The sequence below is a fragment of the Sparus aurata genome, chromosome 9 (assembly GCF_900880675.1).
Source record: "Sparus aurata chromosome 9, fSpaAur1.1, whole genome shotgun sequence".
NCBI classification, from domain to species: domain Eukaryota; kingdom Metazoa; phylum Chordata; class Actinopteri; order Spariformes; family Sparidae; genus Sparus; species Sparus aurata.
The window spans coordinates 5,233,345-5,246,800 of NC_044195.1; the positions used below are offsets into that span (position 1 = coordinate 5,233,345).

The 13,456-nt window shown below is 42.8% G+C and overlaps 1 protein-coding gene across 2 annotated transcripts; it reads right to left on the minus strand.

The window, feature by feature from the left end:
• Positions 1-5,912: 5,912 nt before the first annotated feature.
• On the minus strand, positions 5,913-13,392 carry tbccd1 (TBCC domain containing 1). Of its 2 annotated transcripts, none has more exons than XM_030427647.1 (9): positions 13,037-13,392; positions 12,363-12,426; positions 12,007-12,273; positions 11,582-11,740; positions 11,269-11,385; positions 10,323-10,572; positions 9,933-10,116; positions 9,018-9,548; positions 5,913-8,053 (listed from the first exon to the last, which is right to left on the minus strand). In XM_030427647.1, the coding sequence occupies exons 2-9, from the start codon at positions 12,423-12,425 to the stop codon at positions 7,840-7,842; spliced, it is 1,785 nt and encodes a 594-aa protein (XP_030283507.1). In that variant the 5' UTR covers position 12,426; positions 13,037-13,392; the 3' UTR covers positions 5,913-7,839. The 2 variants fall into 2 exon arrangements, with proteins under 2 accessions (XP_030283507.1, XP_030283506.1); XM_030427646.1 differs by having other exon boundaries at positions 9,933-10,119; positions 13,037-13,390.
• Positions 13,393-13,456: the final 64 nt, after the last annotated feature.

A 13,456-nucleotide genomic window follows, 5' to 3' on the forward strand; every position in this document is an offset into this window, starting at 1 on the left:
ACCAGAGCTGAGACTTCTGGACGGAGTTCCACATCTGTGGTTGCATTGACCAGCTCGAAGTTATTGTCATTTGATGGTGAACTCTCAGGCTTAAGCAAGAAACTCGGTCCAGTCAACCAGTCGATGCTCTGTAGCTGTCCAGCCGATACAGGTCTCGTAGCATTATCTGCTGGATTGCTTCCAGTGGGAACGTATCTCCACTGCTCCGGTTGGGTTGACTGCCTGATACGTTGTACACGGTTGTGTACATACACGTAAAACCTTTGTGACTCATTATGTATGTACCCAAGTACAACTTTGCTGTCCGTAAAGAATGTTGTCCTGTCAAGTTTGTGCAGCATGCTCTCCTGGACTACCTCGGCAATTTCTGTAGCTAACACTGCAGCACAGAGCTCCAATCTGGGCACAGTGAGGCCAGCTAAAGGTGCCAGTTTGGCTTTGCCCAGGATAAAACTGACTTCAACGAGGCCATCCCCCTGGGTGACTTTAAGGTATGCTACAGCTGCGATTGCTTGAACCGATGCATCTGAAAACACACACAGTTCCACTTTTGTGGCCTTTGAGAGAGAAAAGGAGGTGTAACAACGTGGAACATTCAAACTGTTGAGCTCTTGCAACGAAGTTTGCCATCTTTGTCACTCTGCAAGCTTCTCTGACGGCAGAGGTGTGTCCCACTCTGCACCTTGAGACATCAGTTCTCTTAAAAGCATCCTCCCTTGCACTGTCACAGGGGCTAAGAAACCAAGAGGGTCAAAGACACTGTTGATGGTGGAAAGAACCCCTCTTCGGGTAAATGGTTTCTGGGCTTCAGGGATGTTGAACATGAATGTGTCGGTCGTCATGTTCCAAGCAATGCCAAGGCTGCGCTGGACAGCTAAGTCATCAACAACAAAGTCCCTAGATGTGGTGTTTTGAACTCGATCCTCTGTGGGAAAGGCGTTTATGACATCTGCCTTGTTTGAGGCGATCTTGTGAAGCCTGATGTTGTGGCATGCCAACAGACTTTGGGCCCTCTTCATAAACTCCACAAAGTCATTTTTCATGGAGGGCTTCTTTTCAAAGCTATGCCGCAGGGACATTAGCCGTTGGAAGGCATATTGACGATTGTTTGGGAGCCATTTTCTTGGCCGGCGAAAAGGCAGGGGAGCTACCCAGTGACGCGTTTCTTCTTTATGGAATCCCCTCTCCATCAGTTGCATAAACACCTGGTCTTCAACTGAAGGTGCAAGGTGATGGTCCTTTTCAGTCCTCTGAAAGACAGTGTCACCCAAATGATGTCCTGGTTGAGCATAAGAGTCCATTGCATCCTCACTTGCCAAAAGACCCTGTGCCTTAATTCCTCCACTGAAATCTTCCTTAACATTGACAACATTACCACAGGGTAGGAGGTGACTTGGGCGTCCATTATCCAGAAGACATGTCTTGAATGAACTGACGGCCTTGGGCGCGTGTGCTCCGCCAAGACACACATCACCAACAATAACCCAGCCCAAGTCAAGTTTCTGTGCAAATGGTGCGTCACGAGGCCTGTTGTACTGCTGGAGCACTTTGTGGACTCTGACGATGTCCCGTCCCAAAAGAAGCAAGATATCTGCTGAAGAATCAAGAGGCGGTATCTCTGAAGCTATAGCTCTCAAGTGGTCATGATGGTATGCCGCTTCAGGAGTTGGAATTTCCTCTCTATTGTCCGGCATACGATTACATTCAATCAAGGTTGGAAGCTGAATGCTCACGTTCCCGTCTAGTGATTCAACGACATAACCATGAGCTCTTCTTCCCTTGGTAGTCACAACTCCTGCACATGTCTTCAACACATATGGCTCTGCTGCTCCTTTAATCTCGAAGACATCAAAGAATGCAGTTTTTGCCAGTGACACATTACTTTGCTCATCCAAAATGACATACATTTTCCTTTTCTGTGGACAATGACCTTGAGGGTACACATAAACAAGACACATCTTTGCACATGACTTCCCTTTGATTCCACCACAAACATGAGTACACATTGAGGTTGAAGCTGAGTCAGATGGATCTTCTGGAGCACCACTGGGCTCCCCGCCATGATCCTTGGAAGCCTCTGTCTGTCTAGTTTCCTTTGGGGCAGGGCCCGGGTGGAGTGCAGCCACATGTTTCTCACTGTTACACTCCATACATTTTATTGGTGTACTGCAGTTCTTGGCTTGATGACAGACTGAGGCACAACAGCGAAAACAAATACCATTGTCTCTAAGAAACTTCCTCCTGTCATCAAGGAGCATTCCTCGAAAGACTTTACATTTCCGAAAGGCATGAGGCTTCTTGTGTAATGGACACATTCTGTTCAAATCTTCAATTTGTTTTGCTGTATTGGTAGTTGGGTTGCTGAGCACATCTGTTTTACGAATGGACGCAATGTTTCCAGGAGTTTGGTTTCCAAGCCTTTCTCTTCTCATGCTTGGTGTTATGGAGCTGGACAAGCTGAAGCTTGGATCGTTCCTCGCCTTTGCTTCTCTTCTAACAAACTGAGAGAATACTGGGAATGGTGGGAATGCCACATCATTATCTTTCTTTATATTTTGATCCGAACGTCATCCATTTTTCTTGAAGATGGAAGGGCAACTTTTCAACAATTGGACCAATTCCTCGTGCTGTATCTAGACACATCAAGCCAGGCAAATATCCATCCTCTTTTCCTGCTTCGAGCTCAAACAAGAGGTCACTGAACTCACAAAGTTTCTGATTATCTCTGCTACCAATCCTTGGAAAGTGCTCCACCTTTGAGAACAGAGATCTTTTGATGGCCTCTGGTGGGCCATAGCACTCCTCCAGCCGAGTCCAAATGAGTTTAAGGCCAACCGATGGGTGTCTAATGTTAACCGCCTTGACTCTGCGTGCATGTCGGCTTGATTCTGGGCCCAACCACTTGATGAGAAGATCCATCTGCTCATGGGCTGAAAGATCCAAGCTCTCAACTATGCTGTTAAATGTTGACCTCCATCCTAGATAATTTTCTGGTTGGTCGTCAAATCTTGTTAATCCTCCTGAAACCAGCTGGCTCTTGACCAAAAACTTTGCCAGATCTGATGTGGTACCCTTTACATCTTGAACCACTGGTAATTTCGCTGGGACACCCATCGAAGTGGGATTAGGCTTATGAAATAATGCGGGAACATACTGTGAGTGATGTGCAGAAGTTGTCTGCGGTTGTTCTTGATAACGCTGATGGGGGACCTGTTGATTAATGTGGACTAGAGGGTTGAGGCTTGAGTCGGGCTGAAACAAACCTGACTGATGTGGGCTAGAGTGTTGCTGCACAGTTTGATCTTGATCAGTCTGGTTTTGCTCTTCCTTACATGGACTCAACAAGGGTTGGCTGGTTGGCTGGGGTTCCCAATGCCCCTCAACTAGCTCTTCTCTAAGGGACCCACAGATTGCAGGTGATAGTTTTTCTAAATATTCTTTCACTTTCTCACGAGAACTCCTCTGTGAAGGTAACGACTCAAAGCCAGAGCGATTTGACTCAGCAGCAGCTGCTGCTTCCATCACAACAGCCTTTGCCATAGCTACTTCAGCCTCTTTCTCTTGCTGCAGTGCATCCATCTCTGCTTCCAGGCGCGCCTTTTCTGTCTTAATTTGAACCTCTGCGCGAGCTTTAGCTGCTGCGATGGTAGCGTGCAGATCTACTGCCTGAGACTCGTGACCTTGTTTCCAGGCTCCCCTGTTCCTTTTGCGTTTCTGTTTCGTTATCCATATTTTAGCTGACAGCAATCAATATGGGGTGCTGAGGCCGTACAGTGTTACTACTGTTTAAAACTGTCCAACTGTAAAAGCCGCTTTTGGGGTATTGCTATCGACAGCAAGTTAAACCTTTCCACACTATACCTCCAAGGAACAGTCGTGTGTTATGATTGGCAGGATTTTAATGAAGAAAAGGTGAAACTGAAACAAATAAAGGATATAAACACAAAATCAGTTCCTTTACAGACCCTTAAACATGATAGAAATAATAACTTATTCTAACAACTGTACATATCACGTTACGTAAAATACTATATAATAACGTTACCACAAATTAAATTACTTCAATATTCATATAACTAAATAAAACTCACTGCCAATGCCACGCGAAGAGAAGTGAGACTGGATGTAGTGGGATTGCTCTCTTCTTGCTATGCTACACAGAAAAAACTGGCAAACTCAGGTCCAGTCTATACATAACATCTGTTCCTTCTCCATTACCAAAATAAAAGCCTACATTTCAAAATAAAACAATATACCTATCTGGTGTTACACCACAACATTTTAATTGACCGCCTCAAAACCTGGGTTGGCATCAAGGACACTGCACTTAGTTGGTTTCATTCTTACCTTTTAGAGAGAACCTTTGCGGTCACCATAGGTAATCATACATCATGTACAGCTCAAATAACCTGTGGTGTACTGCAGGGTTCAGTTTTAGGTCCGATTTTATTTTCTATTTACATGCTTCCACTAGGCCACATCATCCAACAACACAACGTCTCTTTCCATTGGTATGCAGACGACACACAGATATACCTTCCGCTGAGACCGCATGACTCGAGAAGCCTAGCTGCTGTCTTAGACTGCTTCAATGATATTAACTGTTGGATGGCACAAAACTTTCTTCAATTTAACAAGTCAAAATCAGAAATCATCTTGTTCAGTCCCCCAAATACAGACACCAGCCTCATTACAAATAGCCTTGGTCCACTCTCCAGTAACATTAAACCCGCTGCTAGAAACCTGGGAGTCATATTCGATTTAGATCTCACCTTCGACAAACACATTAAAACAGTTGTCCAGTCCTGCTACCTCCAACTCAGAACCATCTCCAAAATCAAACTGATACTTTCTCATTCTGATTTGGAAAAAGTCATTCATGCATTCATTTTCTCCAGACTAGACTACTGTAACTCCCTCCTCTCCAGCATAAATCAAAAGTCTCTTTCCCGCCTCCAACTGGTCCAGAATGCAGCAGCTAGGCTTCTCACAGGTTTTAACAGACGACATCACATCACCCCAGTTATAGCTTCTCTTCATTGGCTCCCTGTTCATTTTAGAATTGATTTTAAGATTTTACTGATCACTTTTAAAGCTCGTCTTGGCCTGGCTCCAAGCTATATAACAGAAATGTTGACCCCATATGAGCCAGTTCGCAGCCTTGGATCCTCAGGTGGGGGCCTCCTGGCAGTTCCAAAGTCAAGGCTTAAATCTAAAGGTGACCGAGCTTTTTCTGTCATTGCCCCTCGGCTTTGGAACGACCTACCTGAGGAGATAAGGCTTGCAGAATCAGTAACTTCTTTTAAATCACTTCTTAAAACTCATTTTTATAGACTTGCCTTTTTGTGATGTTGTCTCCTTTTTACTTTTTAATCTTTAAGTTTTGAGTTTTAATTTATCATTTATTTATTTTTATCTTCCCAGTGTTTGCTGCTATTTACTCCATTATGTTTTTACTTAATGGTCTAAGATTCCTTATCTGTTTCTATTGTTCTTATATGAAATCTTTTTATTGCTCTTATTAATTTTAATTAACTATTAACTATTTCTATTCCATTCGTTTGCTCTACATTTTTCAATTGTAATTTCAGTTGTGTTCCTTTTATTTGTTCTGCTTTGTTTGTCAAAGCACTTTGTAAACCTTGTTTTTAAAAGTGCTATATAAATAAAGTTATTAAAGGCAATGTGATTTGTCATTTTGGGTCATATGGTACTTGAATGTACCACATTCCACCAATGAGAGTGTTGCATAACCACAAATGCAACAAATAGTACAGTTTGTAAATATTGATGCATTTCAATGTATTTCTTTATTACTCAGTTTAACTGGTTCCCATCATACCAAAACTTGACATTCGCTGTTTCCAAAGGACTGAAGAGACAGAGTCAAAATATCCAAGACAAAGGCAAGATGTGATTTCGGTCAAAATCTTTATTTTTTTTAACAATCAAAAACGTTATTGTGCTCTTCATATAGTACCTGCGTAGAGGAGCGCGTGTTCTAATCACAGGGTAGGTGTTCAAGGTAGGCAGCAGCAGTAAGACATTTAGTGTCATCACTTCCATCTTAAAAATGAAAAGACACATCCCAGCATTTTGAAAACTTTTACAGTGTTCTCTAATAAGTAACATTTTAAAAGTACTGTTTTTTTTATCAAGTCCATCTTTTCTCATTAACTTTCCACAAGTAATAAAATGCTGCAGGTCTGTTGTTTGTAATGAGTTTCCCAGTCTGTTAATAAGAGGAAACTGTAATGAACCGAAGTGTACAAACAGGAAGCTAACAGCCTGAAGTACACTTGGAGGTATGGAATGCTACAAATGTTACTGTAGGCAGGGTAGATTTAATGAAAATAATCTTACTATAATGCCAAAATATATATATACATAAGGTGAATTCATCAAAACATTCAATTTAAGCAACATCTGGCCACAATTCTCCAAACTCACCAAAAGTTAATTTTTCCACATTTGGCACAATAAACAGCAAATCAGATGTTACTAAAGAAATTAAAGGATAAGTCCACAAAAAAAATTGCCGCTTCACTGCTCATGTTGTACTTGTACTGGCCACCCTGCAGTCACTGTCATCCAAGAAAATATTTCCTTTTGACAGCTAGCAAAACACCTACTGTGATATCAATAATTGAAATGTGGCAAAAACAAAACAAAACAACATGAACAACTGAGCCCCTGTACAGAAGGCTAGCTATTGTTTACTTATACAATGAACAGAATATGACAGATGGACGGTGCAGTAACATGCCTACAATAAATTATGTTAATATTCTTTCTTTACCCCATTCAGAAAACACTTGATTGCTGTTTTTAACATTCTATTAACACTAAAAATTCTATGACCTGAGTAACTGTAGGAGCACTAACATGTCTTTAATACCCAAAGTGCTAAATCATTCATCTACATTCTCCATATTTAAATGCACGTGTCAATTTCCCTTACTTTTTTACAGAAAGTAACATGTAGTTGTATATGTGGGCACAACTGAGATGAAATGTTGACACTTGCTCTGGACAGTTTGGAAGAGAACCAAGTGCTCACCGCAGTCATGGTTCTCCAGAACCCGACCACAGCTCAGCGGGTGCTTTAAGTTCCTCTAATGGTTGCTACATGCTGACTCCAAAATTCACAAAGTTAATCACTTTTTTTACTCACGAACAATGGGTGGTAGGTAGTTTTCTGTTCTCAGATTGTCTCAATGTAGGTGTTTCGGAATGATTACACATTAAAGAGCTATATGCTTCAACAGAACATATTTTAGGGCATGTCTGTCTACCTGACTGACAGATCTATCAGCTTGTCACATTCCGTCAGTACCTTGTCTTTATTCCTCCTCAGCTGCACCCACTGCCTTTCACCAAATTTAGATTTTCTGTCTCCAAAAGATGATGTTCAGCAGTAAACCAAAACCTCTCTACTCTAACTCTACTATGCCTGTGGTGTCTTCATAGATGCTATGTTTATTTCAGGCTACAGCTCCCCTCAGTGTTGCTTGGGATGTTGTTTTACAACATGCCAATCCACTCCCTACTTGGCTTAGACAGGTTACGGACTTAGCTGCCTTTTGTTAAAAGTGACTCAAAATGCAGCCCATGCCAGCCTTCCACTCAAGAATGAGAGGGACATAAGTTGTTATAAAAGCTGCATCAACAGACTTGACCGATTAAGGTGCAAATAACCATGACCATACTGCACGATAATACTGGCAGCTAACATAGTTATGAACTTACAGGAGCTCCAAATATAAGACCATATGGAGCCTGGGCATGCATTCTGGTTTATCCTGCTGGCTGTGACCCAAATAGGACTAACATAACAATTCAACAAGCCATAGGTGACTGTCCAACTGCCCGCCCAGTCCTCACATGTTTGGCATCAGTAACTTGGGGCGTGTCCATCTCAGGTCCATTGGAGTTCTTTAAGGAGGCTATCGTGGGTGGAATAAGGCTGTCAAGTTCCTGTCTGTGCCCTGTTTCCAGAAGCCACTCATGGAATTTGACCTCCACCAACTCCTTAAACTGCTGCTTTTGCTCCCTGGAGAACATAATGAGAAATCGGTTACAACAGAAAAACAAGAAAACAAGAGGAAGGAAAGGGACTGGAGGTGGGAAAGGTTATTGTAAACATACTGTGATATAGAAATCAGACAGGATCTTTCCTCGTGAAATGGCACCCTATGATGATTTCCCTGTTGTCCCTGCGCTGTCAGGGTCACATCAAGTGCAGAGCCCCTCAAGCAAGTTTTGTGACACCAATTCCATCACTGAACTCCATAATATCACACTAGCAGAGTACCTAATTCACATTCTTATTGATTTTTTTGGAATGGCTGTTCCATTATCACCTTCCACTAATTAAAATAGCACACTGGACACTGGAATAATAAAACTAATTGTGATACATGCATAGATGACAGATTGTTAAAGTATTATCAGATATAACTACGTATTAAAGGGTAACTTCAACAATTTTCCAAAATACAGTGCATTTACAAGCCTTGGGGACTAAGACTGTGTATGTGATAAAAGTAGCCACTGTTGTGGCTCCAGAGGAAGCAGCTTTTAATAAATTGCTATTATTGCTAAAATTGCTGCTAGTGATTTCACTCAGTGGCTATGCTGCATTTTGGGTAATGTAGGCACCAGGTTTTGAAAAGGAAGAAGAATGTGTGGAGTTGATATCTCTGGTTCTGTTATATTGATTTTGATCATTTGTTTTTTTAACCTTCCATAATGAGTCCAACAAAGTTATAGTAGTACAATGCTAGACCAGTGGACTACATTTCAAAACCTGGTGCCTACATTACCCATAATGCAACTGTTAGTGAGACCACTGGAGGTCATTAAACAGATTACATTCTGTGGAGCCACACAAGGCTTTATGGTACTTTTTTCACATAAACAGTATTACTCTAAGACCTGTAAAGACACTTTCATGGTCAAAGTTGGTGGAGTTACCCTTTAATAACAGAGTGATGAAGACCTGACTTGTCACTCACTTGTTTAGCCGGGCCTCCATCACAGTCTTCTGCCACTTCTGTATCCTCTTCTCCTTATCATCAAGTGCTGCCTGATATTGAGGAGGTAATCCCCCAGGCACCTCACATGTGTCACCCTCCATCTGGAAAGGCACAACCAGTGTGTGAAACTCAGCTGGGGGCAGCAGGCGGTAGCAGACAGAGTCTGGGTTTGGTGATGCGTTGAGAGAGCTGCTGATGAGGCCCTCGGTCCCCAGAAGCAAGGGTTGATCCCAGGCACTGGGGACTACTGCCAGCCCAACACTGGCCATATGATCCTCCATGGAGGGATAAAAAGTGTGGAAAGGCCCCAGTGTAATGTCTGTGTTTCCAGGTAAGAGCAAGGGGCGGGTGGGCGTCAAGGCGTGAATAGTGCAGCATGAGGAGGCTCCGACAGCGATCCTGCCAGCCACACACACCACCCGCACATTCTGACAGCTGTGGATGTGGACGCTGGTCTCAACAGGACCTAAAACCACAGTGCTGTCCCGGCATTTGTCCACGCTGACTGATCTGAAGGAGCAGGTGCAACAAAAAACCATGACTGATGAACTGTGTCCCAAATAGTCACTAGTGTCAACGTATATTAATGGTAGCTAGGGAGGCACAACTAATAGAAATATTATCAGAATCACAGTAAGGCCCAATCAGCAATATCCAAATCACACAAGCTACCTACAGCCTACAACTCCTGTTCTCCAGATGTAAGGGAACATGCTTGTTTGGTACAGCACCCAACACATGTCACATCATCATCATTTCAATAGTTTTTTCTGTAAAAATGAAAATTGTGATTCAAAAATAATCATTCCCACTAACCATGAATCGCAATATCTGTAAAAACACAATATGATTTTTATTCCCTTGTCATGCGGCCCAGATGGAAGTTAACTTTACCTGAGAGGTGACAGAAGATATATGAAGGCATCCGAGCATCTGTGGATTTTGATGTTGGCACCGGTCAGCTTGTCTGAGGTTTTAGCCAGAGTCTGCTTGAACACTTGCGACATCAGCACCATTTTACTGCCTGGTGGAGCCATGTGGGTGTTTCGAGCTATTTTGGCTCTCTTCATAGCCCCCTCTACTGTGATGTAGAGAAAACAAGGTGACAGTCAAAGAAATGATGATGACTGCAAAAGTGCACTTAAAACACACACACACACACACACACACACACACACACCTTTAAACACTGTATTCCTGACTTTTAATTATTTCCCCTCAGAGACAATATTCTAAAGAAACTGCAATTTAACATTGGATTTAAGAAAATGTATTTAAATATACCTTGTTGAGCCCAGGCTAGCTTCTTGCCTGAGCGCAGGCAGGCAGTTATCCCAAAGGGGTTGAGTGTGAGGCTCTGCTGGAGGGACGACAGTAGCTTGTGCAGGAGAAACGAGTGGGTGAGTGTGGAGTAGCCAGCTTGTTTCTGCACTGGACCTTTGGTCAGCAGCCTGTGGATGGGTTGGACAGCTCTGCCATGACAAGCTGAGCCCTCCAAGAGCAGGCCCAAGCTGCGCACAGCCTCCAGGGATATCTGGAAAAACACAACTGAATAATCAGCTGCAGTGCATCACATGATGGGAATGGCAGAGGTAGACTGGTTTTAAAGGTTTATATTAGCATACTTTTTTAAAAAAGCACATGTGAATGTGGCTGCAAACCATACTTTTCTGTAAGTAAAGATTCACAAGTAATACATTGCTTTTACAGCAGTGGAAATTAGATTTAAGTTTTCTCACCTGGGAAAAAGTTCTTAATTGTAAATATGCTACCATCTTCAGTCTTACACCTCCAATATCTGGAATTTTTGGCCATTTGGGGTTGACAGGAACAAGTTCAGTAATAGAAAATACCAATGTTTTTAATTTTGCTTATGTGTTATTATTGCAATCCACAGTAAAATCCTTTATTGTCCCATCCATTATTGTGTCTGCCTTCTATTACGTCCTGAGCAGGTAGTGTACAGTGTTTTTTTTTTTTTTTGCTGAGGATAGCTGCCCACTGCGGCCAAAAACAACACTATGAGAAATAAGGGTGAATTAGAACACTTAAGTTGAGCTGGACAGCTCTGAAACTCTTTATAAAGCTCTGTAAAGTCGATGGGAGCTACAGATTCAGCTGATAATTCTCTGCAAGTTCATCTCTATGAGTGACACCCTTCACATTGTCATTCAATACATTTCTATTATGATGTCTGTTGCTGCAGGATGTGTGCTGAGTGTCCACATACCTGGCAATCTCTAAGGGCCTGACCAGACTGTGACAGTTGGCCTGGCTCCACCAGCAGCTCCAGAATCTCAGCTAGGTGACTATAAACAAATGAAAGGTGGGCCTGGTCATCCCAGTTCTGCTGATCCAAACAGAAACAACAAAAGAACTGTGAGTGGCTCATCTCGAAGAGCTGAGATATCAATAACTTTTGCACTTTAAACAAGATATTGAAGATGCTTTGGACTAGGCAATATGTAGTTATTAGGATGACAGACTACTGAAAGACGATATTGATATTATCAGTCCGTCTTTTGTAGTTCAGTTACAGTGACCTTGTTCTGAGAGCTAGTCTTGGCCTCTCGGTCTGATGGAGAGGGGGAACGAGTACGCTGACTGGGCCACTCTTCACCAATCAGAGAGGTACGCAGAGACACGCGGTTTAGCTGCTGGATATAAAGGAAGAGGAGAAACTGCAGTGTGTCCACAGACAACTGAAATGAACAGGAGAAAAAGAAACAAAGGTGCATATCAATGTGTAGCTCCTCCTCATATTTAAGAGCAGTGGTACAACAACAATCACCTCTGCCTGGAGCAAAGAGCAACAATGCAGTGAGCTACACACCTTCCAGAAAGAGTCAGACATAATACAAAACAGCTAGTCGACGAGACGAGATAGTATTACATTGTGAGGGAGATCAAGGCCTTCGTATGTAATCTTTAACTAAATGTACTCAACCCTGGTCATTTTTTTCTTTACCTTGTTCCTTTGTTGTTCGAGCTCAGTTTTGGAAGAGCACTGGGAAAGACACTCCGCCCACTCCAGCCTCTCCTCTGGAGGGTGGCCAATAAGTAAGTCAAAAGTCTCAAAGTAGAGCCATGCGAAGTCCTCTGGAAGCTGGAGCTTTCCGCAAGCAATATGCCTCCACATGGGCCAGCCCAAAATAGGGAAGCAGCCATCCCGTGTTCGCACGTAGCTCGCCATCTTGCGGAGATAGTGCAGGCTGAGCTTGGAGGGTGGAGCCACCTAAAATGGCATCAACTCCAGTTATTTAACAACATGTGCATCCAGTGGATAATGTCAGTATATTTAATTGATGGAGAGAGTATATTCACCTGCAGGGCACCCAATAAGAAGGGTTCCATGCGTGGCCATATGCTCACCCTGTCTGCCTCCATCCTTAAAGAGAAAGGAAACAGGACACATGTCAGACACATGATACACTGATATGTTTGGATTTCACACTATAAGAAAGCAGTTTATGTGAGTACAGTATACATGTCTATTGTAATTTAAACTTTTGAATCACATGACATCATCATAACCGGCTGAAGTGGGGATTACTCGTATGTATCCTTGTGTACAGCTGACTGACCATACAAGTGCACCAACATGATAGTAAGAGGCCTTTTGTAAACAGCTATTTGTGTGTCGTTCATTTAACATGGTGGCAGATACCTCCTGCAGCGCCCCTGTGACGCTCCTATGACAACTGGCAGCCAGGCTGCTCATGTCATCAACACCTGACTTCTCATAATAATAACTTTGGCACGCTAACCAAGCCGACTCTTAGCTGAAACCAACCCAGTAAGACGGTACATCAATATGCACATTACACATTTATTGTTATTACGGAACGCGTAAGGCCGTTTGATAGCTGTGGGAATGGCTCAATTGTTAATAAGTTAAAGTTAACTTAACCAAACTAGGGCTCACCAGCTAGCTACAGTTAGCTAGCAAGGCTAGCAAGACACAGAGGGATGGGAGACAACTGTGACTTTGCACTTACTTTCAGCCTTTGTCTTCGTCCAGGCAAAAGCAATACTCCGTGTCGATGGGTCCAGTTACTCATACGTGAAAGTACGGATAAGAGCGACTCTTCCCGTTGATGCGGTTTGTTGTGATTAGAGGCAGACCCCGGAGTCAGACACACATCTGCCGTCCTTCCTATTTGGCGCCCTCCTCTCTGTCGAACAGACCTGAACTGACATCTGTTGCGCGCAGCTCGCGGGGGCGCGCTTTAGTTTGCACTATGAGAACGTTTTTTGTTTCTATACTGGAAGAAAAACTGTTTTTGCCATAATTGAATCCATACGTACTTTTTAAAAACACCAAGAAAACCAGTGTCCCATATTTTTTTGAAATAACAGATGCTGTTGTAAAAAGAAGAATGAGAAGTGTTTCTTTAATGTTGGGCGGGGCTTTGAGT

Bases quoted from the DNA above. Each gene is read 5' to 3' on its own strand.
- tbccd1 (XM_030427646.1), bottom strand. From the start codon at position 12,425: ATGGAGGCAGACAGGGTGAGCATATGGCCACGCATGGAACCCTTCTTA. The intron at 11,741-12,006 runs GTAAAGAAAAAA...TGTTCATTTCAG, and splicing joins TCGAACAACAAAGGAACAAG to TTGTCTGTGGACACACTGCA. The intron at 10,573-11,268 runs GTATGTGGACAC...GTGTTTTTCCAG, and splicing joins AGGCCCTTAGAGATTGCCAG to ATATCCCTGGAGGCTGTGCG.